General features: G+C 45.2%; 1 protein-coding gene across 1 annotated transcript; it reads right to left on the bottom strand.

Moving 5' to 3' along the window:
- Positions 1 to 6,145: 6,145 nt before the first annotated feature.
- Positions 6,146 to 9,179, bottom strand: DCSTAMP (dendrocyte expressed seven transmembrane protein). Its single transcript, XM_054385610.1, has 3 exons — positions 8,163 to 9,179; positions 7,353 to 7,673; positions 6,146 to 6,229 (listed from the first exon to the last, which is right to left on the bottom strand). The coding sequence occupies exons 1-3, from the start codon at positions 9,177 to 9,179 to the stop codon at positions 6,146 to 6,148; spliced, it is 1,422 nt and encodes a 473-aa protein (XP_054241585.1).
- Between the last annotated feature and the right edge of the window lie 3,975 nt (positions 9,180 to 13,154).

Genomic DNA, 13,154 nt, shown 5'->3' with positions numbered 1-13,154 from the left:
GGCAGACTTGTCTGAAATAAGCCCTCCCAGATGCTGGATGTAAAACCCAAGGTTGCACCTCACATAAAATGGGTCTGTTCTTAGTGCTAACTCATACAAGGACAGGAACACACCTGCATACCTGCAATGGTGGAAGGGTGAAGTTAGCTTCTCTACATTGCATTGGATCATTCCTTTAGAGCTACCTCACAGTGAACCTCATTCAGGTAGCAGCAACAAAAAGTGCAGCATCCTATTTGTTTTCCTCTGCTGTAAAGGAGAAAGCTTTTGTAATAGAGAGGACCAAAGGTTAAAGCTGCAATAGAGGGAGAGAGCAATAATCTTTCTTTCTAGCTCCCAGCACTCTTTCTCCGTTATTACCTCTCTGAGTGACAAATTGCAAAGCAGAGATTTTCTTTAGAAAGATTATATCCTATTGTCTTTTTCTTCTCTGCAGATAAGAGCAAATGAAAATGACCCTGCTGTCCCCACCAAGGCAGTGCACTCTGGGTCCAACAATCAATCCACAATCAGCTTCTCGAGAGCCAAGAGGAAACAGCAGTAACCAATAAACATTACACTGGGCTTCCTGCATGAAAGTTGTCATTGCAATTGCTCTTTAAAAGGAATTTTGCTATAAGGAGTGGAAAATGCTTTTTAGAAAATGGAGTAATAATAATAATAATAATAAATAGTAGCTAGAACAACAATATGGCAGCAGCTTTGTAGGTTCTTGCATGAGAAGCAAACTGCTGCTAGGTCAGTAGTTCATGTGTGTCTACATAGCAAAGGCGAATGTGATTTGTCAGCTGGTGGAGGATAACCATGGGGATGTTCAGGAATTGCTAGCAAAGGTCCCTATTTCTCAGGTTGCCTTTGGGCTGGCAGAACAGCAGAACCAGGCATCCATCATTCTTACAGGGACTATTACAAGCGAGCAGGGCTCACTGTTCAATGTAGGCTTCTGTAGGAACTACATCTGAGTTTGTTGTCTGGTCTCCTTTCATAATTAACAGATAGCTACACCTGGAACATCTCTGCATCAAGATCTAGAATGGGATGAATGAGCCAGCCCAGGGTTGGTCCCCTTTGGGGTGAGATGAGCAGTTCTCTTGCAATGACTCCAAAGAGAACACAGAACACAGTGTGACTAGTGCTGGTGCAGGTGTCTACAGACATACTCTCAGTCCTTTGGGTACTCTGGACATTCCTGGGACTTCCAAATGTTCTTGGGCTTCGTAGGACACCTACTGAGATGGCAGTGACACGGAAGACTGCACATCCTGAAAGCCCAAAGGAATAAAGTCAGTGATTTTTCTAAACCCAAGTGTTTTCACAACATGCTACCAGCAAGTAGCTTGATGAATTATACAAACACCCATTTTGTGAACTGAGCTCTGGAAGCTGGGGAAACTCTATCATTTTTTTAGAGTTGCTGCAGGTTTTTACCAGATTAGAAATGAGGAAGCTTCTCCCCATGCAATTAGCAAATGATCTCTATGTTATTTGCTGCTCTATAGAATCATAGAATAGAATCATAGAATCAAGAAGGCTGGAAGAGACCTCAAAGATCATCGAGTCCAACCTGTCACCCTAAACCTCATGACTATCTAAACCATGGCACCAAGTGCCACGTCCAATCCCCTCTTGAACACCTCCAGGGATGGTGACTCCACCACCTCCCTGGGCAGCACATTCCAATGGCCAACCACTCTCTCTGTGAAGAACTTTCTCCTCACCTCCAGCCTAAACCTCCCCTGGCGCAGCTTGAGACTGTGTCCTCTTGTTCTGGTGCTGGTTGCCTGGGAGAAGAGACCAACCCCCTCCTGGCTACAACCTCCCTTCAGGTAGTTGTAGACAGCAATGAGGTCTCCCCTGAGCCTCCTCTTCTCCAGGCTAAACACCCCCAGCTCCCTCAGCCTCTCCTCATAGGGCTTGTGCTCAAGGCCTCTCCCCAGCCTCGTTGCCCTTCTCTGGACATGCTCCAGCAATTCAACATCTTTCCTAAACTGAGGGGCCCAGAACTGGACACAGTACTCAAGGTGTGGCCTAACCAGTGCTGTGTACAGGGGTACAATGACCTCCCTGCTCCTGCTGGCCAAACTATGCCTGATGCAGGCCAGGATGCCATTGGCTCTCTTGGCCACCTGGGCACACTGCTGGCTCATGTTCAGCTGCTGTCAAGCAGTACCCCCAGGTCCCTTTCCACCTGGCTGCTCTCCAGCCACTCTGACCCCAGCCTGTAGCTCTGCATGGGGTTGTTGTGGCCAAAGTGCAGCACCTGGCACTTGGACTTGTTGAATGCCATCCTGTTGGACTCTGCCCATCTGTCCAGCCTGTCAAGGTCCCTCTGCAGAGCCCTTCTACCTTCTAACAGATCAACACCTGCTCCCAGCTTGGTGTCATCTGCAAATTTACTGATGATGGACTCAATCCCCTCATCCAGATCGTCAATAAAGATATTGAACAGGATGGGGCCCAGCACTGATCCCTGGGGGACACCACTAGTGACAGGCTGCCAGCTGGATGTGGCACCATTCACCACCACTCTCTGGGCTCTGCCCTCCAGCCAGTTCCTAACCCAGTGCAGAGTGCTGCTGTCCAAGCCACAGGCTGACAGCTTGGCCAGGAGTTTGCTGTGGGGGACAGTGTCAAAGGCCTTGCTGAAGTCCAGGTAGACTACATCCACAGCCTTTCCCACGTCCACCAGGCGGGTCACCTGATCATAGAAGGAGATCAGGTTGGTGAGGCAGGACCTGCCCTTCCTAAATCCATGTTGGCTGGGCCTGATTCATAGTAATGCACTATACCGTGCATTACTCTCCTCACAGGGAGTACCCTTTGGATTTTGTTCTTAATACCTGCTCTTTAACTCCAACTATTAACTCTTGTGCAGATGTCATGAGAAAACCCTACCTGCATGTTGTCAGCTGGGATTTACACCAAAGGATCTGCTGTGGTTTTACATCCTGGAGTGCAGCAAGTTGTTGAGTTTGTCAGATCTGTGATATTGATGAGTGTTTGTTTTACCATGGCACATGCTGGCCCTAGTACCTGAGTCCTGCCTCAAGCCACAAGCTGCTAAGTCATAGCCCTTGAGAAACTGTGCAGGAGCAGAAGTGCCTCCAGCCCTGCCCAGGTCCTTGAAGCTCCATGACACTTCCACCTCCAGCTCCACCACTGCTTCCTGCTCCAGTGCCTGCTCTTCCACATCTCCTGCTGCCATTTTAGCCAGTGCCATTCTGCACAGGGGTATAGTACTGGCATACTGGAGGGGGTGCTGAGTGGTCGAGTGGTCTCTCAGTCTTGCCTCATTCTCTAGACCCTTACAAGACTTCTGAATTTATCACTTACTCTATACATTCTCAGAAAGTTGTTGCTGGGACTGTGCTAGAACTCTCATGCAAAGACAGCAGACACCACACATTAGATTGGAAAGCAGGTTTAGAGGTGATTTCTGCAGCCCACACAGCTTCCTTGAGTTTTTCATAGGGAAGTAAGACAATTCCTTTCCCTGATGTTTGACTCCTACCACATATAGCCACAGTCCTCAGGCTTCTCCAGTGCCTACTGAGAAAACTTTGTGTGGAGTTCCTTCAGCCCGTTGGTCACTCAGCTAGAGCAGACTATCTCTGATTGCTTTGAGAGGTGGCATTGCTGCATTAAAACCCTCTGAAGCAATTCATCTCAGCACAGAGGAGCTGAGCACCTCTTTTGTCAAGGCTGAAACACAGAACATCCTTTCCTTGCTGTGATGGTTTGAAGCTGTCTTTTTATTTTTTCCTTGCAAAGTTCAAAACAGAGAAAGTGAAAGAGTGTAAATAAATCACTATTGGGTGTAAGAAAGCAAAATAACGATTGTTCTAAACACTTCCATTGGATAGATAGAAATGTTTAAGAACTATTACCCAAAACAAAGTAGGCACTCTGCACATTCTGCGTTCGGCAGTGGGGGCAGTTGCTGGGCTGTCTGGCTGCTGTTTTCTTCTTCTCTTCTGGCTGAAGATAACACACTGACCTTGGCAGCTAAGTTAACAACTTTCTGCTTAACTAACTCTGCTTCTCTGTCCAGGGGGGTCTGGGGGGGAAGCTCCTGGGAGAGAGAGGCCCCTTTGGGAGGGTCCCCTTGGGGGGAAGCAAAGGGAGATCGATTGTGCTTTTTCTGTTGATTGTATATATTTGTGAATGTTGTGAATTTTGTATATTTGTACATATTCATTGCATTTCATCATAGATTTTAGACTCTGCTTGTAAATACAGCCTTCATTTGCTTCCAGACTGGGCTAGCCTGGTTACTTGTTGGTGGGGGGGAATTTCAGCTCACACTGACACACTTGCCTAGCACTTCTCATTGGGATTTTGCTGATTTCCTCCCTCTCTTTTATGGCAGGTGCAAGATTCAAGCACATTATTAAAATAAGGAAAAAAACCCTGTTAACTCTACTTTTATCACTCTTCCCAACCAGCCAGAAACTTGGAATCTTTAGTATTACCTTCTACCTGGTAACATGGATTCCAGGGGCAGGAGCAGAGAGGGAATTTGTGAGATCTGATCCTGGCATAACGTTCCTTTCCTCCCCATCATTTGCCAGGAAATTTGTAGCTGTATGTGTTTCCTGCTCAGTTGTCTGCTGACTGTCATTTCACAACCTTTGAAGAGGAGAGAGCTGTGGTGCAAGCAGCTACCCCTGCCTGTGGCTTTACTGGGCCACTGGAGGGCAGGGCTGGCATTCTGCATCAGGAATCAAATGAGAAGGAAGTTACTTCAGGTACAGCTGCACCCATGAAGCATGTTCACATACTTTGTGACCAGAAAGCTGACAATAACAGCCCCATATTCAGGCTTTATTTCAGTAGCACCAGAGAGTGAGCCTTTGATCCTTGCTTTCCAGAGAACCAGGGGAAAAGCTTTGCCCTCCTTCCTTAATGGCAAACATTTCTGCACTATTTACCTGGCAATGAAAACACAGTGAGTCAGCACTGACAGGGCAGGGCTCAGGGTGAAAGCAGCTGCAAATCCAACATGCTCTGCCTCTGCACACCCAGCTACCCACACACAGTGCTGCAACAAAACCAGCACCGAGAGAACAAATGCTGCAGCTTAGCTATGAAGTGAGCCAGGTTTGGAGGTAGGGAGTGGGAAGGAGGGCTCCATAAGCAGGTTGCTGAAAAGAAACATCCTCACTTGTGTCCTGCTTCAGGAGGCTCAGGAGCACCAGCATGTCTCTCTGAATTAGCTTCACAAGACAATCAGGTCAAACTTTCATTAATTTTACAAACCAGATTTGATCCAATTGGGGAATTTTTTTATTTTTTTTCCAGTAAATGAAACAGCTTCTGCACTGGTGAAGGACACTGAAAAAAAAGGAAGCTGAGCTCTGCTGTGGGCTGGGGGAAGTAAAGGGATGAATGAGTCAAAATCCACATCCAGATTTCTCCTCAGACACTTGTTTAGACTACTAAATGCATTTCTGGCAAACCTGAGAAGGGCAATTAGAGACAATGGACTAGTAAAGTTACAGCTGGTAAAAAAATTTCCATTAAGCTAATAAATTAATAAATATTTAATTTCAACTGTGCTCAACAAAAAGGAAAAACAAAACAAAACAAAAAACCCATGCTTTTATGTATGGGGAAGCATGATCTATTGGAGTAGGAAAAAATCAAGAAGAAAGAAGAATTTGAATGACAGAGGTGGGAAGAGAGATAAAGAGATGGGGGAAGAAAAAAAAAAAAGGTAGGAAAAAAACAGATTGAAGGCTTGGAAACAGTTGAAGGCTGAGAAATAGGTAGAAAGGTCTAGAAATAAGCTCTCTACTTAGGTGCTTGGCCAGCCCAGAAGCCAAATAAATTTTAGCTGTGGTTCTAAAAACTCCAAGCTCTTTGATTGCTGTCACACAGAAGGATGGACCTTCCATGGATTTCTGAAGCAACAGACCTCAAGTTGAAAAATAAGTCTGAATGCAATCCAGAGCTCTCTGGTGGAAAGCATACTCTCACCCATGGCTTCTTTTCCACATTTTTCCAAAATACTGATAATTCACTTTTGATCCTGCTTGTTGCATTTTAAAATTGACATTCCAGAGAAAAAATGATGGCTGCAAAACACAGCTCTCCGTGGAGCTAAAGCAGCTCAGCCTTATTCCAAAGATTCACTTGGTCTCTTTCATACCATGTTGTCCATTGCCACACTCCTTCCTTTCTTCCTCACTGCCTCTCTTGCCTTGAGTATTGGAAACCAAAAGCAGACCTGAAAAGAGAGAAATATGATGCTATGATCATAGCATTACTGAGCTAGAGATCATCCAGACACTAACATCCTGTATCACAGCATCACAGAGTTACTGAGGCTGGAAAAGACCTCTGAGATTATCAAGTCCAGCCTATGACCTAACACCATGACCAGACCATGGCACTAAGTGCCACATCCAATCCAAGTAGTATAGACAGTATTGAAGGCTATGAAAAAAAACAAACCAAAACCAAACCCAAACCAGCAAAAATGACCAGACTTGCTGTGTCTGCAGCTATTGCTCTGGATTTGCATGAATATATGCAGGTGTGTTTGTTATTGCCACCAGTGTATATATACAGGCTGAATGTTTCAGCAAGCAAAGCATTCTGTTTCCTAATGGTATTTGCAATTGCATCCCCACTGTGTTTTCAAGCAGAAATATCCATTTTGCTAAGCAACAGCTGAACATCTTCCTCAACATTAAGAGGCTGCTCACTAATGCCTGATATTTGCTGCCTAGATTGCAGGAATACTCTTGGTATTCACACAGAATCACACAGAACGTTAGGGCTTGGAAGGGATCTTGAAAGAACATCCAGTCCAACCCCCCTGCCAGAGTAGGGTCACCTAGAGTGTGTCTCCCAGGAACACATCCAGGTGGGTTTTGAATGTCTCCACAGGAGGAGACTCTGCAGCCTCTCTGGGCAGCCTGGTTTAGGTCTCTATCAGCCTCACAGTAAAAAAGTTTTTCCTTATATTCATGTGGAACCTCCCCTGCTCCAGCTCCTTCTGGCATATTTATAAATATGAATGAGGTCATCCCTCAGTCTCCTCTTCTCCAAGCTAAAGAAACCCAGAGGTATTGAGGTTCATGCAAACTAAGTTTCTTCTCTGGAGAGCTCTCAGGAGCGTTTTTTGTGCCAGCACAGTTGTGCAAGTGTACCTATATCATGTTTGATTCATGTGTGTTAAAGAACAGAGCAAAATCTCACCAGTAGGAAATTTGGTTGAGGAAGGAGAGCACTGAGGGCAGCCTAAGAGCACACAATTGAAGTTAGCAAACCTTTAAGTATTTCCTGTGTCTGGCTACCACACTGGCAGAGGGAGGTTGTTCTGCCCCCTAGAGCTGATGGCTTACCCTTCTAGCCAACACCTTCCTGCCAGGCTTCTCTTGCAGCTTTGCTCTCTTCCGCAGTAATTTTGCATGCAAGTAGTGTATCCGTTCCATCTCAGTGTCAGGATAAAATGAAGCTGAGATGAGTATCTTCAGCTGGGTCAGCAGGCCAGAGAATAACCCAAAAATGATTAAGAAGAAGATGATTACTCCGAGCTGGATCCACGTTGTGGAAGCAGTGAGTACTGGCTGAGGGATGCAGTTGTGCTTGAACAAAGAGATCTTGAAAGGATCAGTCTTTGCAATGTGCTCCCTCATGCCAAAGAGAAATCCATTCTGATTCTTCTGCACAAGAAAAGGGGTGCAAAAGAGCTGATTAGAGTACTGCTTCCTGCCTCTCTTAATATTTCTTCCAGCAAAGGACCAGAAATCATAGAAAGATCCAGGCTGGAAGGGACCTCCAAAGCTCATTCAGTCTGACCTCCCCACAGTCAGCAGGGACATCCCCAACTAGATCAGGTTGCCCAGGGCCTCATCCCACCTCACCTTGAATATCTCCAGGGAAGGAGCCTCAACCACCCCCCTGGGCAACCTGTTCCAGTGTTCCACCACCCTCATAGTGAAGAACTTCTTCCTGATATCCAATCTAAATCTGCTCTGCTCTAGTCTGGCTCCATTTAAGATACACAGATATAAAAGCAACATCCCTTTTTGGCATGCATGGCAATACCATCAAAGAACCAAAGGCTGTCAGTCTGCTCCTGCAGCTGCTGAAGGTGAAGGGAAGCTTTCCAATACTACAGTGAGAAATGTGCAGTACTGGTAAGTACTTACTTGCTGAAAGAAGACAAATCGAATCTCCAGATCTGGAACTTCTTGGAGATGTTTATTCACAGAAATAATTAACCAATAAAACAAGCGATCTACTGCAGCAAACAGAAGCCAGATGCAAAGATTAACAATTACAGGGAGAAAAAAGTACTGCATGTTTTTCCTGTCCTTCCTTGTGAGGCAGAAAGATGGGACTGTCACATAATTTTTTCTTTCCTTTCTGTTAAGTGGCAGGAGACAGGGTCTTTGCTGTTGCTTTTGGTGCTCATCAAATGCAATGAACTGTTTTGTGATGTAAATATTCATAAATTTGGCAGTGTAAGGGCCCACAAACTTTTTGATAAAGAGGCCAGTCCCAAAAGAAGCTAGGAAAATCCCAACCACAGGCAGTATTTTCTGGCCTATCCAGGGCAGGAGAGTCAGCATAAAAGACACCTGGTTCACAACTTTCTGGATTTCTTGTTTAGTGTTGTTCAGCTCTTGTTTTAATGCATCATCTGCAATGGAGTATGATGGTGTGAACTCATCCCTGAGGAGCACAGAGAGCTCAGGGGGAAGCCTGGCTGCCTTGTAAATCCATTTTACTACCTCTACATAATACTTTATCAAGGCAAATTGCTCGTACTCCAAATGACAGGTTATGCTGTCTGCCAGCACCTTTAGGTTGTGAAAGATGTTTTGGATGTTGCCAGCCACCACCACACCTGTGCCAGCAGTGATGAGAGCATTCCTGCCGCTTTGCAGGCCACAGGAAAGAAGGAACAGGGCACTGAAACAGCGCAGCTGCCTGAAACAGGAGAGTGCAATGGAAAGCAAGATCCAGATGGATCCAGAAACCAGTAAGGGCCCCAGAGAGTGGTGTTCCAGGGAGAAGTGCATGCCAAGGAACAAGAGAAAGCTTGCAAAGAAGCCAACTACACAGCAGACTGCAAAAAGCTGCATCAGATACTTCCAGCCGGACTTCCTTTCAGATACAAAAACTCCCCAGGCATCCTGGGCTATGGAGACAAATCTTCCCATTTTCTTCTGGTCCTTGCTGAAATTGCAGTGGCTCAAACTGCAAGGAAAGGAAACCAAAAGGTTTGTTAGTGATAGGGTCACACTGCTGACAGTGGTCTGCTTTCAACTGCCTGCTTAATGCTTCTTCCTACTACAAAAACTGCAGGGCTGACTCACGTGGGGGCTGAACCACCCCATGTGAGACTCAAATCTTAGTCCCCGATATGACACACAGAAACACGGGCTAGATGGCTCTAAAAGGTATTCCATCCTCTTTTAAAGGTAGTTTTGTCCTTTTACTTCTTGTGCCCTCTTCTTTCTCATGTGCTATATAGACACAGTGGCTCACACATACACCTCTCTGTGTGTGTGAGGGACAGGAGCCTGCCTTAGCACCCAGGGCTTTGTCTTACAGGCACACTGGGAAGGGAAAAGAGGGGAGGACAGGAACTTCCTGTTGGTAACTGATGGAGGGGAGTGCAGCTGGACCTGCAGGGAACAGCCAGAGCAGCTGCCAGGGGGGGAGGAACAGGTGGAGCAGCATGTGCATGCTGCCCAGGGCTGGGGAGTGAAGCTCTCTGTTCTCAGCTGGAGCTACGCCAGTACAGGTGGAAGGAAATGTGTCTCAGAGGTACCACTCCTTCTCTGGGTCTCTCCTGACATAGCACAGCTACACATTAGTCCATACACACTTTTAACCCTATCTGCTTGTACCTGTCACCATCTCTACTGCCTATCAATATGCCTGCAATGTAAATTAGAGAGTAATTCCTTGAGATTAAATTCAGTTTGATGGGAGATGGCCCATCAGTGCTCACATCTCTCCTCCTTCTTTCTCAATGTAATATCTACAGGTTCCTGAAACAGGAAAGCATGATCCAGATGGATCCAGAAATCAGTTAGGGACCCAAAGAGTGGTGTGCCAGGGAGAAGTGCATGCTGAGGAATGAGAGAAAGCTTGCAGAGAAGCCAACCACAAAGCAGACTGCAAAAAGCTGCATCAGAGCACAAATGAGATACTAATTAAATAGAATAAACTATTGCAGTTTTATCTTTTAATAGGGAATACTTGTCGCTGCAAAGACTTTCTGGAGATATTATTATGGCTTTGGCTTAGCTTGCACACAGCAGGCAGCCAGGAACTAGGCTATTGTTTTGTACCCATTCTGTGCTTTACTGGCATTTGGCTTTATGAATTCTGCTAGCATTCACTGCACCAATTTCCCCTTCCTCTCATTGTAATTAGTTATTAGCTGTGTTGTTCTTGGTTTTGCATGCACCAGGAGCTGAGGGTGAGCAGACCAGGCATTTGACCCCAGCTAGGACCTTCTTGGACTGCTGGGCTCAGCATGCTGCTTCTCCTTGGCCTTGCTTGGGCCTGAGGAATATCCTGAACCGTCCTGAGTGGTTTTGGTGCTTGACTGCTTTGTCCAGGGCTTAATGGTGAGCAGTAGCTCCAAGGTGGGCTCTATCCCTGGTACTGTCTATCTACTTGGGAAGGCTGAGGAAAGTGCTTCCCTCTGGGGCCTCAGAGAGCTCAGCTGTAAATGGAGAATAGCAGCTAGTCAGTAAATGAATGGCCTCAAAGTACATACAAGTTGCTCTGTGATTTGGGCAAGTGGTGCAAGGGAAACAGTGAGAAAAGGTAGCACACAAACCTTTGCTGGGAGCAGAGCTGTCCCTAGCTTAGGTGCTTGCTCTGCTTTACCCTCTTCCTACTGAACTAGAAATGAATAAGGCATTTTTAGGAAACATAGATAAAAGGAGATGTTGATAATCCTGGAGTACAGCAGCAACAGAGCTAACAGCCAGCAAACCTTGCCAGCAAATCCTGAACTTCCTAGATGGGATTCTTAAATAGCATGTGTTGCCACTTCTTCTTTGTAGAGCTAAGAAAAATTGCCCAATGCAATGAATAGATCTGGAGTTCTGTTCTTTAAGAAGACATTACAAAATCAAATGCAGAAAAAGCCACCATTTATGATGCAAAAGCTTCTGTATACCACAGATTTCACTGCCCTGCAGAAGTTCCTGCATGGCTTTGTGTGTTTGGATGGATGGCTCTGGTATATTCCTCTTAACTTTTATACGCAATATGTGCCTGGGAGTTTGGCATGACTACAACTAAGAACTGGAGAGTAAAGAACAAAACCTTAGAATGAACAGAAGCCATACTTCTGGACCAGGGGGCTGCAGGCATGGAAAATGTGGGCATAACTGAACAAAGGCTCCTTTGCTGTTACACAAACTCACTGCACCACTCAGCCATGCAGAGCAGGTTTGTCCCTAACCTGCAGGCACTCACAGTTTTAAGGGAGGAAAGGCATCACAGGGAGCCACTGAGTTTTGGAGCCTGTGCAAAGGATTCTCAGGTGTCTCTGCATAACTGAATGTTGGGAAGTAAGGGTTCCTACCCCTGCAGATTCCATCTCTGAACTTACCCACTGTCAGTGTCACAGTCAGGTTGTGTGGCTTGCTTGAATTCCCCTTTTCCCCCATAAGACATCAGCAACAGATGTAGCTACTCAGCACAGAAGAACCAAGGATGAAAATTATAACTGAAATAAATAAATGTGGAAGTTGAAAGTGTTTTTGTTTTGTTTTTTTTTAATCAGCAGGCGTGCAAGCAGCTGTGAATCCTTGGGAATGGGAAACAGCACTCAAGCTCAGAGGTAGAAATAAACCTGTGGCTCAGCTAAAGAGGCTAATTCAGTGTTTAAAGAAATAGCAAACCTTGAGAGCTTCCTGAAAGGATTCCTCTTGAAAAGATACATCATAAAAGCTCTCCTGAAGCTGTTAGGTGCAGACATCAATTCCAAGAGGAGGCTAACAAGAACAAAGCCTTCATTTCAGTTGGAGTATGAAGCATGGCTTGTAACATGAACTAATGTGGGGATTGCTACTATTATTTATGTAGCATAAGGAAAGAATTACTCTTGGAAAGGAGTTTCTTGACATTAAGTGCCAACAGGTTCATGTGATGCATGCCACAGAGGGGAGCTGGAGACTCTTGTGCTCTGGCCTTGTCTTTGAACCTGTTTTTTACTGTAGTGTCCAAGGGGAACTTCTCTATGCCTTAATTTCCTTCTCTAGGAAATCCTTAGTCAGATCTGGAAGTGTAATATCCATCAACCCAATGGCATGCTGGAAGGAGTACTCATAAGAACAAATTCTCCAGCAAGGAGCTTGAACCCTGTTTCTCAAACCTTGTGATGCACTGAAATATACAATATAATTAAAAACTATTTTTCTAGTTTCATCTTAAAATAAAAGAGGAAAATTTAAATTAGTTTTTAACATCCTGCTTGTGGTATTTCAGGTGTTGGCTACAGTGTTTAAGTAAGCAGAGGATAAGTACATTGCATCAAAAGTTTTGAGAAAATGCCTTTCCAGCCTAGCCATGAGCCCTGTGCTAGAGCTATGTCATTTTTAGGTAGTACATGTCCACACTGTGCATGGTTTTCACCCTGCTTGCTATGGAGACTCCTCCATACTCGTTGTCCAACAACCTATTTTGCCCTGCCCTTGTCCCTTACCCTATATCTGATAATCATAGAACGTTAGGGGTTGGAAGGGACCTCAAAAGATCATCCAGTCCAACCCCCCTGCCAGAGCAGGATCACTACAGTTAGGTAGAAGAGAATAGTTTAGTTGGAAAGGACCTGCAATGATCATCTTGTCCAACTGTGATAGTCTGAACACTTCTATTTGCAGAGAGTGCTTCTGGAACCTTCTCTACACAGGTTACTGCTTGCTTAGAGGTGATCAGCAGCCCTACATTGCTAGTGCATGGATTTGCCACCCATGCAAGCTCTCCTGATTTTCCATGAAACAGAAGCAGCAGATGTTTCCTAAAATCAGAGAGTCAGGGAAAAAAAAAAAAAAAAAAAAAAAAAGGAATTTGCTAAATAATTAGCTTGCTTTCAGTAGAGACACAACTGATTTGGCAAAGATGACAGAGTCAGATCTTTAAGTCTACGTTGTCTTTTGACACAG

This window comes from Indicator indicator, chromosome 12 (assembly GCF_027791375.1).
Source record: "Indicator indicator isolate 239-I01 chromosome 12, UM_Iind_1.1, whole genome shotgun sequence".
Taxonomy (NCBI): Eukaryota; Metazoa; Chordata; class Aves; order Piciformes; family Indicatoridae; genus Indicator; species Indicator indicator.
Note: the sequence above shows the minus strand (reverse complement) of the source record. Positions and strands in the feature narration are given on the sequence as shown.